At 45.3% G+C, this 14,889-nt stretch overlaps 2 protein-coding genes across 2 annotated transcripts; one reads left to right on the top strand and one right to left on the bottom strand.

Moving 5' to 3' along the window:
* Positions 1-4: 4 nt before the first annotated feature.
* On the top strand, positions 5-4,987 carry PMPCA (peptidase (mitochondrial processing) alpha; the record flags this gene model as incomplete). Its single annotated transcript, XM_010191493.1, has 12 exons — positions 5-38; positions 193-272; positions 592-674; positions 983-1,077; positions 1,242-1,342; positions 1,717-1,980; positions 2,190-2,282; positions 2,540-2,658; positions 3,114-3,204; positions 3,331-3,393; positions 3,635-3,779; positions 4,746-4,987. Coding segments are annotated over 12 exons (1,338 nt in total), but the record flags the coding sequence as incomplete, so codon positions are not given.
* Positions 4,988-7,518: 2,531 nt separating this feature from the next.
* INPP5E (inositol polyphosphate-5-phosphatase, 72 kDa) lies at positions 7,519-14,551 on the bottom strand. The gene is made up of 10 exons (XM_010191492.1): positions 13,695-14,551; positions 12,982-13,105; positions 12,553-12,650; positions 11,757-11,881; positions 11,481-11,600; positions 10,979-11,086; positions 10,255-10,416; positions 9,563-9,678; positions 8,981-9,117; positions 7,519-7,953 (listed from the first exon to the last, which is right to left on the bottom strand). The coding sequence occupies exons 1-10, from the start codon at positions 14,549-14,551 to the stop codon at positions 7,821-7,823; spliced, it is 1,980 nt and encodes a 659-aa protein (XP_010189794.1). The 3' UTR covers positions 7,519-7,820.
* Between the last annotated feature and the right edge of the window lie 338 nt (positions 14,552-14,889).

The raw sequence follows: 14,889 nt of genomic DNA, 5'->3' as shown, positions 1-14,889 counted from the left end.
CTCCCAGAACAAGTTCGGGCAGTTCTGCACCGTGGGCCGTGAGTACCCGCGCCTGGCGAGGGGTGGCACTGGGCCGGGCCGCTGCCCCGGCGGCGACGCTTCACCTCCCTCGGGAGCGGGGTGTCCGGCGTTCGCGTAAGGACCGGGGTGGGGGTTAGAAGTCACACCGGTATTTTCTCTTCTTGACGCCAGTTCTTGTAAATTCGGGATCAAGACACGAAACGAAGTACCTCAGCGGCATCTCCCACTTCTTGGAAAAGCTCGCCTTCTCTGTGAGTACCGATCTTGTAGCAGGGCCCCAGAGGTTGTGCAAACGTGGTAAATCACAAGAGAGAGCGGCCCAGGGCAGGGTCTGCTCCTCGCAGCGGCCCTGTGGGTCTGATCTGTTTGAACAGATGGTGCTGGTATTCTGAGTTAACTGCTGCGACCGTAATTATATTTTGAAAGCCTGTTGTGCTTTCAGCTCCAGGGTTAGCGAGTATTTAGCAAACCATTTGACATAAGGAATGTAGAAGATGCTTGTTTTGGCCTGTACTGAAGGATTATAAGCAGTTATTGCTTTCCTAATTAATAACGCTGGTGTCTTTTTAGTCCACAGCTCAGTTTGGCAGCAAAGATGAAATTCTCCTCACCTTAGAAAAGCACGGGGGCATTTGTGACTGCCAGGCATCGAGGTAAGGACAGGCTCTCTCTGTGGTCTGTTGCCCGAGTGGCTGTAACACCGGCAGGAGTTGGAGTTGCTATTTCTGGTGTGTGATGGTAAAAGCCACTTTTTGCTTCTAAACAGGAGAAATTTATTTGTGGTGACTGTTAGGAAGCTACAAAAGCGAACCTGAAAGGTTTATAAAAGCCAGTTCTATTTCCTTTTGAAAGCATTTAATGAGTAGTGGTCAAGCAGCTTTATCTGTTATTTCCTGATGCACGTTTACTGAATGATCAGAGAAGTGACTTCTCAGTGCAAACCCCTCTGCTTGTGTTGCAGGGACACCATAATGTACGCGATTTCTGCTGACGCCAGAGGCCTGGACACAGTGGTCAACTTGCTGGCTGATGTGGCGCTGCAGCCCAGGTTATCAGGTGTGGGATAACCGAGATACCTAAGTCTGTCTCTCAAAAATAAAGAATCCCAACACGTGACTTGCTGTTAGACTTCACAGTGCTTCATTAGATTGTGCAGGAAGTTATCACGTAGCAGTTACTTGGCGTGGTGGTGTTACCTCTTGCATTCTTTCTCATGACAGATGAAGAAATGGAGATGACTCGAACAGCTATACGATTTGAGCTTGAAGACTTGAATATGAGACCTGATCCAGAGCCTCTCCTCACAGAAATGATCCATGCGGTAAAACGCTCTGAAGTACCGTGCGTGCAGGCCCTGAACGAGACACGCTGCATTCTCTTCCTCACTTTTTCCTCAACTTCAGGGTTTATTTTAGACTATTCTGAAAACAAATCTGTTAGTTAGTTAGATTTCAGTGGTGAAAGGGAGAATTTTGCTGTCCCTCCACTTTGAAATCCTACGTTCTAGACATGTGAAAGATTTAACCTAAACTACACCTGTCCATAACTTATCTTTGGTGACATGGGTGACGTTGAGTTACACTGATAGTGAAATAACGCTCAGCCTGTCCCCTCTGTGTCTCATACAGGTCGACATAAGAAGGTTTAGATGGAGGATGGTGAAGTAATATTTGTTATTTTCTCTGTTTCATTTAGGCAGCCTACAGAGACAATACAGTTGGACTGAATAGGTTCTGCCCAGTGGAAAATACTGACAAAATTGATCGAGAAGTCCTGCATTCGTACCTGCGCAGTTACTACACGCCGGACAGGATGGTGCTTGCCGGGGTGGGCATCGAGCACGAGCAGCTGGTGGAGTGTGCACAGAAACACCTGCTTGGAGTGGAGCCCGTGTGGGGCAGCGGGGAGAGCAAGGATGTGGACAGATCCGTGGCTCAGTACACAGGAGGCATTATCAAGGTAAAAGGAAGGTGGGGGTGGCATCGTGCCTCTTCCTCTCTGTTGAAACTGTGGATTTGGACTTGAGCTGACTGCTCTATAGGCTTAGCTTTTCTAAAATCACATACTAGTCACGAATATTTGGATGACAGGTTAATTATCTGGACTATATCAAGCTGGGCGCAACAGTGAAAAGTGGTCCTAATAATTTGTCTGCCCTTCCCACACAGGTTGAGAAAGATATGTCAGATGTGAGTCTGGGCCCCACTCCCATTCCAGAGCTTACCCACATCATGATTGGGTTAGAAAGCTGCTCATTTTTAGTAAGTATTAACCTAAGATCCTGTGTTTTGGGTGCCCTATACTTGAAGAATCTCAGATATCTCCTCATGTAAACATAGTCCCTCGCTGCTGATGCTGCATACACAGACAAGCAGCGTTTTCACTGACAGTTTGATGAAGGCACTGACTTTTACACTTATCTAGTGCTGTATTTCCTTCTGACTCTTCTTCTCTGTTTTTACTCATCCCAGACCTTTTAGGGCTTTATTACCTGACGGAATTTCTTGTTGCAATTCAGGAGGAAGATTTCATTCCTTTTGCAGTGTTAAACATGATGATGGGAGGCGGTGGCTCGTTTTCAGCTGGAGGGCCTGGCAAGGGCATGTTCACTCGACTGTACCTCAATGTGCTCAACAGGTTGGTTTGCCTTTCTGTTTAAGGAACAGCAGAAACAGTCTTCTCTAGCAGATTGACACGGAAGGCTTCATCCTTTGAAAGCCAGCACCCCCAGGTTTTACGTCAGCTTATTCCACTTGAAACATGCAGGACTGATTTGACAGTGAGAGGGTGAAAGTGAAGGGCAGAAGTCACCAGGAATCGTGTCTTCCTCTACCAGCCCAACCTGTCCTTTAATCAGGGGATATTAATGCAGTTGGCAGTGGGTACCAGTAATCCTGCTCAGTATTGTTCTGGGTTTGGTCTCAAGGATGCAGGTGGAGAGAAGGACGTAGATGGCAGGTTCAGAAACTGCCAGAGGCAGGGATTGACAATTCACTGCTGAGGATCCTGGAAATGTGCTAGGAGGGGACTAACTGTCCGTATTTGATAAATTTTTGCATTTAAATTCTTAAGTACTTTTTGTATACTCGCAGGCACCACTGGATGTATAATGCAACCTCTTACCACCACAGTTACGAGGATACAGGTCTCCTGTGTATACATGCCAGTGCAGATCCAAAACAGGTATACAGATGTCCTGTATTCAAAGACAGGTGTCCTTAAAAAGTAGTCACGTCACTTATCACCAGACAGTAATGTTAACAGAATAAGCATTGTTCTAACCTTCTTTCAAATACCTGTTTTTCCTAGGTTCGAGAGATGGTGGAAATCATCACAAGGGAATTCATTCTAATGGCAGGAGCAATAGGAGAGGTCAGCAGCCTGATTTGCAGACTGTGCAGATGGTCTTTGAGCTGAAATACTGCATTGCACTGGCCTTGCTAGAATGTGTTGTTGTAAATACGTATGTTAAATACTTCTGTAAAAGAAGATAGTAATTTTAAGAACACATTCACAGAGGAAGGCATTTCCAGAACTCTTAGGTGGTATCTCGTATTAGAGAGCAGCGGGCAGACTTTTTTTACATCTGTTTGTATTTGCTGCTCATTTACAGGTAGAACTTGAGCGAGCAAAGACACAGCTGAAGTCCATGCTCATGATGAACCTTGAGTCTCGGCCAGTTATCTTTGAGGATGTGGGAAGGCAAGTGTTGGCGACAAACACGAGGAAGCTACCTCATGAGCTCTGTGCCCTGATCAGTGAGTAGACAATCCTTTTCCTTGCTTTAACTGAACTGTAGGTACAATCGGAGCTGGACTGGGGAGAAACGTACAACACATTCCTGTAGCACAGATGAACTGCCTTTGAAAGCTTGGGGACGTAAAGGATCAGGAAAAACTTTTTCACTGTGAGGGTCACAGAGCACTGGACCAGGCTGCCCAGGGAGGTTGTGGAGTCTCCTTCTCTGGACACATTCAAGGCCAACCTGGACGTGTTCCTGTGTGACCTGGTCTGGGTGATCCTGCTCTGGCAGGGGGGTTGGACTGGATGAGCTTTCGAGGTCCCTTCCACCTCCTGAGATTCTGTGATTCTGTGATAAATACTACAGATACACATTTCAAACTGATCTTCTCAGTTGCTTGCAAGCTAGCACAATGCTTGTTTTTTCCTTCCTTCTGACAAAAATAAGCATGGTAGAAAAGGTTCAGAGTTAGCAATTGGTTTTCTGAGCATGGGGCCTGACTCGGCAGTATAATAAAGCTGCTTGTGCTATTTACAAGCCTTATGAGGAGCGGCTGAGGGAACTGGGCTTGTTTAGCCTGGAGAAGAGAAGGCTGAGGGGAGACCTCATCACCACCTACAACTGCCTCAAGGGAGCTTGTAGAGAGGTGGGTGCTGGTCTCTTCTCCCAGGTGATGGGGGACAGAACAAGGGGAAATGGCACCAAGCTGTGCCAAGGGAGGTTCAGGTCAGAGATAAGGAGGAAGTTCTTTACTGAGAGGGTCGTCAGAAGCTGGAACAGGCTGCCCAGGGAGGTGGTGGAGTCACCATCCCTGGATGTGTTTAAAGAGCGGGTAGACGAGGTACTTAGGGATATGGTTTAGGGGGTAGACAGGAGCGGTTGGACGTGATGATCTCAGAGGGCTTTTCCAACCGAGCAATTCTGTGATTCTGTGATTTAGAATGTAGTTGTCACTTTGGCTTTTTTCTTTTATTTTCTGCAGGTCAGGTGAAATCCAGTGATATCAAGAGAGTGGTCACCAAGATGCTTCATAAAAAACCAGCTGTGGCTGCCCTGGGTGACTTAACTGATCTGCCCACTTACGAACACATCCAGGCAGCGCTTTCCAGTAAGGACGGGCGACTCCCTCGCATGTACCGGCTCTTTCGATAAAGCAGCGCATTCTGTACAGGCCTGACAAACTTGCTTCTTTTTAAATGTTTTTGAAATTATATCACTGCTGCAAGCCCTCCTCCCCCCATCTTTCCAGGCATACTGTACAAACATGGAGCTGTGCTACAGCTGAACAGAGCTGCTTCAGAACACTGGACTGTGAAGACCTTCTTATGTTGGGTTGAAAGGTCCGCCCTGGCTCTGGAGGACTACTTTGACGCCCTGAGTAGGTTACAGGAGAGGATGGGTGTATACAGCCTCCTCTTGGCACTGGGGAGAACATAAAAAGCCAAAATACTCATCACTGCAAGTGAAAGGATGTATCTGAGAAGAAGTCAGTCACCTCTGTGTTACCACTTGAACGAATCAGCAGAAGTGGGGCTGTCACATTGGAGACCTTGGTGTGTGCCCTTCTGAGGAATGTGGTGGTGTGTTAAAGAGCTCGGCTTACACAGCCGAGTGCAAAGAATATTTAGAGCTATTACCAAGGTGAACAAAGACTTGGTCAAACTGAATTAGGAAAATACTAGTTATCCATGGGAAGTTAGGCAACAGGTTTCCTGCAGTCCGGGTTTTGTTTCAAGCATCACGGATCCAATTCCTCAGTGTAAATTACCATCTGTAATACCACTAGAAGTCAGATGTCTGGAAATAACTTCTATAACTCTGCTAAAGAATAAAAGGTCTTTTACTGAGCTCAGCTTACACAGCTGAGTGCAAAGAATATTTACAGCTGTTACCAAGGTGAACAAAGACTTGGTCAAACTGAATTAGGAAAATACTAGTTATCCATGGGAAGTTAGGCAACAGGTTTCCTGCAGTCCGGGTTTTGTTTCAAGCATCACGGATCCAATTCCTCAGTGTAATTTACCATCTGTAATACCACTAGAAGTCAGATGTCTGGAAATAACTTGATAACTCTGCTAAAGAATAATCTTTTACTGCAGAGTACAACCAGAAAGTTATTAAAGGAGCTGCTGCACCTTAAACTCCTGAAGACCTTGCAAAAAGAAGACATAATTGTCAGTCTCGCAGCAGAGATGTCACTCAGCTAGGAGTCAAGATAAACAAAATGACATTTAGAAAGCTTACGAGCCTGTAAGTGACTGACCCCGTGTTACAGAGAGAGACATGAAGCCGAGTGCCGTGCATCTGATGTACTGAAGAAGTGGAGACTCAAAAGTGAGGACTAAAATACTTGATTTACATAATCCCTTAATGTATGGGCTTTAAAACATAGACAGCTGCACTGCAGCACTTCACTGGCTAGGTGTGTATTGTAAGGAGCAACCAAACTGGGAGCAGAACACTGAGGCAGCTATTACCTGCTTTATCCCCATACTTTTCCTCATGCAGGAAACCCACACTATGGAAGTGCTGTTCAGTTGTTGTGTATGTTTGTAAGAAAATAAAGAGACCTCTAAACAACTGGAACAAGTGGTAAGAGTTCTGAAATTCATCAGCTAATGGCTGGGGTTCTTGAACTGGCGGGTGAAGTCTGCTTTATGTGTGCAGTGTAAACGATCCCAAAGAAATGCATCCCGCTTTTCCAGCTGAAGACAAATGGCTCGGGTCACCCAAACACGTAGCATGCATCACACAAAGAACTCTAGTTCTGACAACCTCCAGTAAGAGCTGGCTCTCATTTAAGGTATTGCATTAATTTATTTTTATTCCTTTAAAAAGAAAGGAAACCCGAATACCTGATGGCTACAGACAGGTCAGTGCCAGAAATGTTTGTACCGCAGAACGGAAGCTCTGTCTTGGACAGGTTGCATAGTTAGCAGCACTTCCTCCAAGTTGTTTGCACGGTGTTTTATGTACTAAGGTGATTTATGATCTGGCCAATCTGTGCCCATGAAGAGTTTTTAAATATTAGCTGTACTTAACATTTTACCAGCGCCTTACTGGTCCACGTAGTATGTTTAGCCTTAGGACAACACTACTTCAAAAATAGCAGGTTACTCACAGTTCACTGAATTGGAAAAATAAAACAGAAGGAATTAACTGTAATCAGAGGTAATGGAACTGCACTGGCCTGACGTGCAGTTTGTCTGCATACTTCCCTCGTACTCCCTTGACGTCATCATTGCTTTGGTGAAGCATTGCACAGTGGCTGTACTTGGACTGTTCCTGCCTTCAGCAACAGGACGCTGGAGTTGAAAGTGAGTGTTTTATCACCCCTGAGGAGGGCACATGAGACTGAAACAATCCCTTCCTTAACAGCCAAATACATGGTGTGAGAGATTAATATTTACCCCCTTAGTAACAGAAGGCCTGTAGAATAGTTCTTGAAAGGCAATGTTTCTACACTTCAAATGTACAGTAGTACATTCACACTGATCTTGCTGTAGAGGACCGAGAAAGCCCAATGCAGGAGCACCGCCCTTACACAAAACTGCCCAAGTCCCCTGCCTGGTCCCTGTTACACATTTGACAGATTACCGTACACTTGGCTACAGATAAGGAGGAAAAAAACAACCCCACAACATACGTAAGCAAACAAGATCAAATCAAACAGACAAAAGTGTTCACCTTTTTGCAGGCTTTTCTTAGGTCCTCTGCCCCCAGTCATGCCAGTTCCAGTAGCTGTGCCCCCTGCATGCAGTCAGCTTAGAGCCCAGAGACCACACCTGGTTGCTTCCAGAGATTGTATGGTGAAAAGTAAATCAATTACATCTGTTGGGATGGATGTCCTACAAAACTGACTCCGTTTTCTTCAGTGAAAGCTCTTGAGCTACGTGGATTAGCTCATGCAAATGAATCCAGGATGAGGTTTAAGACATTCTTCACAAGCCACAGCAACTGCCAGAGGTGCTTAAGCAGAGAATTCCCTGCAGAGTTTGCTGTGGCCTGAAATCCTCTTTCCGGGCACCTCTAACACAAGCACTGCAGAGTTCTCAGCTCAGGAAATGCTACATATGCTGCTGGATTTTTGGTCCTTTCGCTCTTGCCGCTTCTGAAGTTCCCTTGTAATCCGCCTCTTTATTCCGATTAAATAGAGTTCTCTGTCAAACTGCCCTGCAGCAAGTGGAATGCTACAAGTAAACACAAGCAATTAGATCAGGGCACAAATACATTCTTCTTGGTTGCCCAACATTTCCCAACCAGTTCATACTACGAAGGCCAGAAACTTAATTTTTACTTTTCTTAAGCATTCAGCTACTGCTGTGCGAGAAAATGGGTAAAACAGAGTTGTTCTTCCACAGCAACAAGCTGTTTTCCACAATACATTTAAATTAAGACAATATTGCTTGCAAAAGGGAAATGTACTTTCAATTTAAGCATGAACACACCTGCGCTCATAAAGGGCATACATGGAGGACATTCTTTATGACCCTAAACCAAAAACCACTCACTTGAAAAGCTGAACTAGCTTACTGTTAACTCGGTGTATTTGCTGGTGTGGTTCGGCCATAGCAGTTCCTACCTTGTCCTGTTCCAGAGGCCAGAAGGAAACACTAGCAGCTCAGCTTCACAGACTCTGCAATAATTCTATTTAATCAACAAAAAAATCTGGACTCTAACTGCGCTGCTGATCAAGTGCTTTGAGAAATCACAGTTTTTTAGGTATCTGGGTCTAACCAAATTTTCTAAGGCGTTCTACTATAGCACAACAGCCCACAGCGGGACATCGAGAACTTGGAAGATCTCAAAACACTCCACTGACACGCAGCTATATTGAAATGAAGCCACCACTGGGGAGCGAAAACAGCACTGATCCCAAAGAGGGAACAGCAGAGAAAAGCTGTCTATGCTGACAGGAAAAACAGAGGTGCATCTCAGATGAAACACAGATTTATAATCAATTGCCATGGACTCCATTTATCTCCCTCGGGAGGATTAAGGGACCTGGCAAGCAGGGATTTCAGCTGTCAGTGCAAGGTTTAAGTCTCTAACCACTGAGAGCGTATACTGGGTAAAAACAGAGAGGCTGCAGAGAGCAACACGGGACTAACTCTATGTCAGGGACTCTCCCAGAGGGACATGCTCCAAGCAGGAGCATATCCTCAGGACCACTGGAGCCATGTGCAATCATACAGAGGGGCACAAGGAGGTACTAACTTGTCTCTGCCGGGTCTCACTTTCACACGGAACAGGGCAAATACAGGCCGATGGTCTGAAGTTTTGATCACAGGACAAGATGAGTACTTGAGAGCCTGGATGTCATCTCTGTACCGGCTGCGGAATACAACTCGATCCTGGGAGGCAGAGAGAGAGGGGACACTGATGGTAACCCATTTTGCACACCCACTATGAAAGAAGCCCTGGTTCACAAGAGACAAATCCATTCATTTATCACACTCCACTTAATGTAATTAAGTGTCTTGGACAAGGATACACTCATGAAGAATGTTTGTCTGATCCCAACAGCAGCTCTGAGCACAGGGGAGGATGCACTTGAACAGGATGTAAGGCAGGGAAAATGAGCTTAGCAGCCTATGCCAAACTCTCCCCGTGATCACAGATTCAACAACCCTTTCTTCCAAACCAGCCCGACGTGCCCTGCTGCCCTTAAGCAACAAATCTCAGTATGACTGAATCTCACGCAGACCAACTGTGGCGAGGGAACTTTTACACATAGGTGAGAATCCCCTTTGGAGGCAGATGTGCGGCTGAGCACGCTGCTCTGAAATCATCTCTTACCGTATAGGAAGGAGTCCTTTGCTTGGAAGTGGTGTCATAGCTGTCCTTTCCTATGTCAAACTTGTAGGAAGGACGGAAATTAATGTCAGCCTCTTGGAATCCCTTGAAAATAGACCCTGTAAGGGAAGAGAGCAGCATTAACAACAAACTCCTCCTTCACAAGAACATGGCACACTTTCTGCATTTATTCAACACTGCTTAACTATTGCTGGCTAGGAACAACGGGCATGTACATACATGACTAGGAAAACCTGGGTTTGGCCTCCAGAAAAGGAAGCAAGCTCAAGTTCTTACACAGTGAGGATAAAAAATAGCCAGTGGCTATTTAGTCAGTGGCTATTTAAACAAATAGCACTTGGTGCATGCACTTCCTCTTCCACTGCAGCTCATGATGCTTTGCACATGCGACTTAAATCAAAATGTCCCAGAGAGAATGACGTGCAGTTTATAGAGGAGTCAGATGAAACAGAGCAGTAAATGGCTTGGGAGATTACACTACAATATAGCAAAATGGTACAGCGAAATGTCCCTTGTCCAGACTGCCACTGGGTTTGACAACTGCTAACTTCCTTTTTCAGGGAACTTGAGAAAGCAGGAAAGGTCTCTAGGAAACAGGGACTTGGCTGCAATTATTTCTATGTGTAGATATCTTTGTTCCTGGTGGCTAGGGAGATAAAACAGCTGTCCCTCACCCCTACTCATTTCAGTGGTAAGCTGGTCGTATGCCAGTAGCTTGGACACGCCTGTTTCTGGGTTCTGGTTCAGGATGGAATCCACGGTCTCACGATCCTTATTTAGTCGGAAGTTGAAGTCACCAAACCAGAATACTTCATCAAACCGAGTCGTGACATCACCTGCAAACAGTATGAATATTAAAACTACTATGCTGCAGATAAGAAGAAAATTCATCTTTCTAGAAAAAGGGCTTAGCTATAGATCTGGATGTCATGTTAACAGCGCAGAATTAAGAAACAATAATAGAATTTGGCAGACAATGTGCCAACCTGTGTGTATGTAAATCAAAATAATGTTCTTTCTCTTCAGTTTTGAAATAAGTAATTTTTACTTGTTCTAGGAAACACTTGGAAAGTGAAACACGTCCATAATACTGTTAAAAATTACACCACAGTTATCTTATTGCTGTTCTGAGAAAAAATACATCACACGAACATTCCTTTTGAATTTTCTCTCTCCCCCTCCATTTCAACTTTTTCTCTCAAATTTCCCCCAGAATTACACCTCACCTAAAAAAATAAATCAGGTGAATAATAACCATCCTCAGACAAAAAGTCCCGTGGTCTCTTTTTACATTGCCTCAAATTAGCACTCTCATTCTCTCTTCGTTAGCGTAGACTGAAAGACAACACACACGGTCTATTCATGTGGGCTCCCACACAAGCATGGTTCCACACTTACTAGAACTGGATCGATAGGGGTTTGTGTCCGGAACATTCTTGGGAAGTGTAAGGGCTTGAATGGTTTTATTGTAGTCCAGTTTCCTCTCATTCACCTTACTGTCCCCAGCTGAAAAGACAGAAATCCCATTACTGTCAGCAATGCATTATTTTCATTCAATTACCATTTCTGGTTGCAACAGCAGCTTCCAAAGGACATCAGAGATTTCCCACATGTAAAATGTAACACACTGACCTGTGGGGCAGACAGACTGAAAAATAATGACAAAAAGTATGGGAAAGGAAAAGAAATGTGCAAGGTTCACTTTTTGTTCTTTTTTTTTTAATACAGTTATTTTGTAAGTTTGCTACAAAAAATCCCCCTCCCTCACTGTTCTTAGCTTAGCAATCCTTGGCTTCAGTCTGTCCAGCTCCTCTGTCCCCTTGCAGCTTTTCCACCTTTGTAAAGCAACCCCCATCCTCCCTTCATCAGAACACTTCTAACAAGACTGTAAAACTCTCACATGTGAAGTGGGAGGTGATGAAGAGAAAGGAGGTCCCAAAAAATGTGAAGCTGATTCCCAGAGCTCCCTTGGTTTTGATCTGAGATACGATTCGAGTTGTCACCGTGGCGTACTCCACTTCTGGAGGGAGAGAAAAGAAGCTGCTTTTACTGAAATGCCTCTAGAAGCAGTGAACAGGAAAGTTAAGTGAGGGATAGCCCTGGAGAAAAGGTCAAGGTGCCCAATGGCATCAGTCCTTTCATCTCCCCACTCTCCAGCTCTTACTGGACCACACACCTGAGCAGAACCAAATCAGGTCCCTCCGAATGAAGACCGACATGTAGAGCACCCCATGTGCAGCAGTGTAGAGCATGACGTAGTGGGGGCCCAGCGTTTCCTGCAGGCGGATCTCCCACTCTCTTCTGCAGGAAAGAACAACAGCTGGATCACAAGGACAGCACAAGAGACAACAACCAGGAAAGGAAATCAGCATCGTGAGAACAGAGCAATCCCTCCGATAAAGAACAGCAAGTAAATGTAAGCAAAACCTCCACTGCCACAGCGATGCTGCAGCGAAGGCTGGTGAGTTGGACACATGCCATGCAGTGAACTCTGCATCTTGGTGAGAGATTATTACTGCCACTGCAGCAAGCAGCTCACAAATCTGAGGAGAAAAGAGCCCCACTGGGAGGATACCCTACAAAGTCTGACATGAGGCTGTAACCTGCTCTTCTGCAGTTAGTCAATCTCAGACTAGAAATTTTGCAGCAATGTACTGCTAATGAGCACGTGCTACTGATGATAACAGCCAGCCCATGAGCTAGCTCACAGCCAGCTCAGATCCATGGTAAGATGCCCACAGAAATCAGACAGGAGTTTTGCCATGAGCTGCCCTGACAATTCTGTATTTACAGGTTTTTGTGATATTTTTCTCTAAACCCTTGGTGCTCATGCACCGGATTTCAGAGTCTTATTAAGTGGGTTGATTATTGAAAACATTAAGAATATTATGGAGAGTATTTCCAGACTAATTAAAACCAAAAATAATCAGTGAACAATAAAAGAGGATGGTTCATTACATTGTTTTTGCTACCTGTCTGGACAGCCTTCTTGAACCCCAATGACGTACATGTCCTGGGCATAGTCAGGATCTGTTGGTAATAAGAAGTCATCCAGATTCACTGGAAGTTCCTATTATTAAAAAAAAAAATTTAAAAAAATCACAATTATGCAAACATTTACTAGAAAAGTAAAAGAAAAGTCCAGTCTAAGCTGCGAGTCCCACAGCATATGTAAAGAACTCAGGCTTCAAGAAATAGGTTCATTTTCCTCAGAAATTCTCCTTTCCTAGGGCCGACTTCAACTGCTGTCTCTCCAGCAGTAACCACGATTCCACAGTTCAGCCATGCAGTAATGAGGAACACAGTCATGAACAGTAAAATAACACTGCACCAGTCCTTGCAGTAAAGATGGGGTAACTTGACCACTGTCAGAAGATCAGTGGAGACTCACGTGCACGTACCTTCTGACCCTGCATGTTCCAGGTGGCCACAAAAATCCCAACGTTCCGATCAGGGAAATACCTGCTAAGTTCTTCTGCTCCCAGTAAAGCACCACTCGCAAGAAGGCTGCCTTCCAAATAACTTCTGTGAACAGAAGACCCACAGAAGAGCATCTGAGGAAATGGCATGATAGTTGCAACAATTATTTGTAAGACTTGAACCTTGAGTTAATCAAGAACACACTTTTAGCTCAAGAAAACAGCATTTAGTATTTATATATTATTCTGCTTGCCTAAAGATCCTTATAAAATTCCAACCCTTATGGAGTGTTCATGAATCATATGCAAGAAAACAAAACTATTGTCATAAATTGGCCTTTTCAAAGCCAGGACATGAGTCTGATGGTGAGACTGATGTCACACAGGTTCTGTGATGAGAAAACTGAAGCCATCCAAAGTCTATAGCCACTGTTTCTTAATTTTCAAAACAGATCACTTAAATATTACAAGCAAGCTAACAGCAAGCCAAACTTACATTTATGAAAAACAATACTCAGCCGAAAGGAACAAATACAAAGTATTTGTAGTAATCTCCTCATCTTCAAACTGCTTCCAGCCTCCACAGCAAGTTACACAACACAGAACAGCTTTGGTGCTTCACCGATGGGTCAGAAGTTCCCTGCCCAGAGGGCTTCAGCACCCCAAACACTGCCCCATCCGGGGAGGGGACATACCTGCTTCGAACATCCTTGGAGCGAATGGGAGTGAGCAGGCTGAACGTCGATTTCATGGAGTCTGTGGAGCAATTATCATAGACCATCCCGTTGCCATGCAGCCTGGTATCGCTCAAGCTGCTGCTCACCCTCCCAAACTTGTGCTGAGAATAATGTCGATAATCCATGCAATCTGAGTCAATCCTATTAGCTGTCCTCAGTGTGTGAGAGGCCACATTGAAATCCACGGGTGGCAGAGGTCGAGCCGGCATTATTTGGGATAGCCGCGGTTTGCCACCCGCAAACGCTTTTCCCCGCAGAAGCCCACCAAAGGCACTGGAGATTTCGGAGGCTCGTTTCCCCAGGTCGGAGGTGCTTCCTCTGCTCTTCCCCATGGGACTGGCTTCCGAGGCGTCTGGTGAACTGTGCAAGAAGTGCTGCTGGCAGGGCTGATGGCAGGGGCTCACCCCACGCTTGACGGGAGGGCTGAGGGACGCTTCCTGCAGAGAACCATTGGAGGAACTCGTCTCGTTGGGGTCAGTCAGGCTTTCCTGACTCGTTCTGAATCGCCTCCACCTCCTCCAGCTTTTCTCATCCAGAGACGCAGCACGCTCCAGCCGGGGTTTCCGAGGAGGCCTTGGAGTGATTGATTTTGGTTTCATATTAGCTTTGAGTTCGCCGGGTAAAAGCTTTGAGGTTTCATTTGAAGAGGTGCCTACACTTGGCGAATCTTCAAAGGTAAGTACCCCGTTGCCACCAGCCTCCTTCTTTGCTGCTTTGCCAGCTTTTTTAGCGTGCAGGTCCTGTACTGCTCCACCCTCCGTGCCCTGCGTAACACATGCCCCTGAGTGCTGTGGAAATCCATTTGGAGTACTCATTCTCCCCGGGTACCAGCTATGGACACTGGTCTGCAGCTCCTCACAGCATAGTTTCCTTCCCTTGCTTATCCCGTAGGTTCACAGGGCTTTAACCAAGCCAGAAAGACATGGAAACTGAAGACAGCTCAGTCTTCAGTTGAGAATGAAGGGCGGGTGTATGTGTAGGCAAATGCATTGTCTGCAAAATTTCAAGAGGTGAGACACCTGGATTTCCCCAAGAGAAATGTGGAAGAATTAAAAGTTATTGCACTGCAAACTCTGTTTCTTAATCAGAAAACAAGCTCTTCACAGGACCTTCCTCTAGAACAACTCAAACCTTAATGTGACCTTGTTATAAA

Source organism: Mesitornis unicolor, unplaced genomic scaffold (assembly GCF_000695765.1).
Source record: "Mesitornis unicolor isolate BGI_N332 unplaced genomic scaffold, ASM69576v1 scaffold27999, whole genome shotgun sequence".
Taxonomy (NCBI): Eukaryota; Metazoa; Chordata; class Aves; order Mesitornithiformes; family Mesitornithidae; genus Mesitornis; species Mesitornis unicolor.
This window is presented reverse-complemented; position numbering and strand designations above follow the sequence as displayed.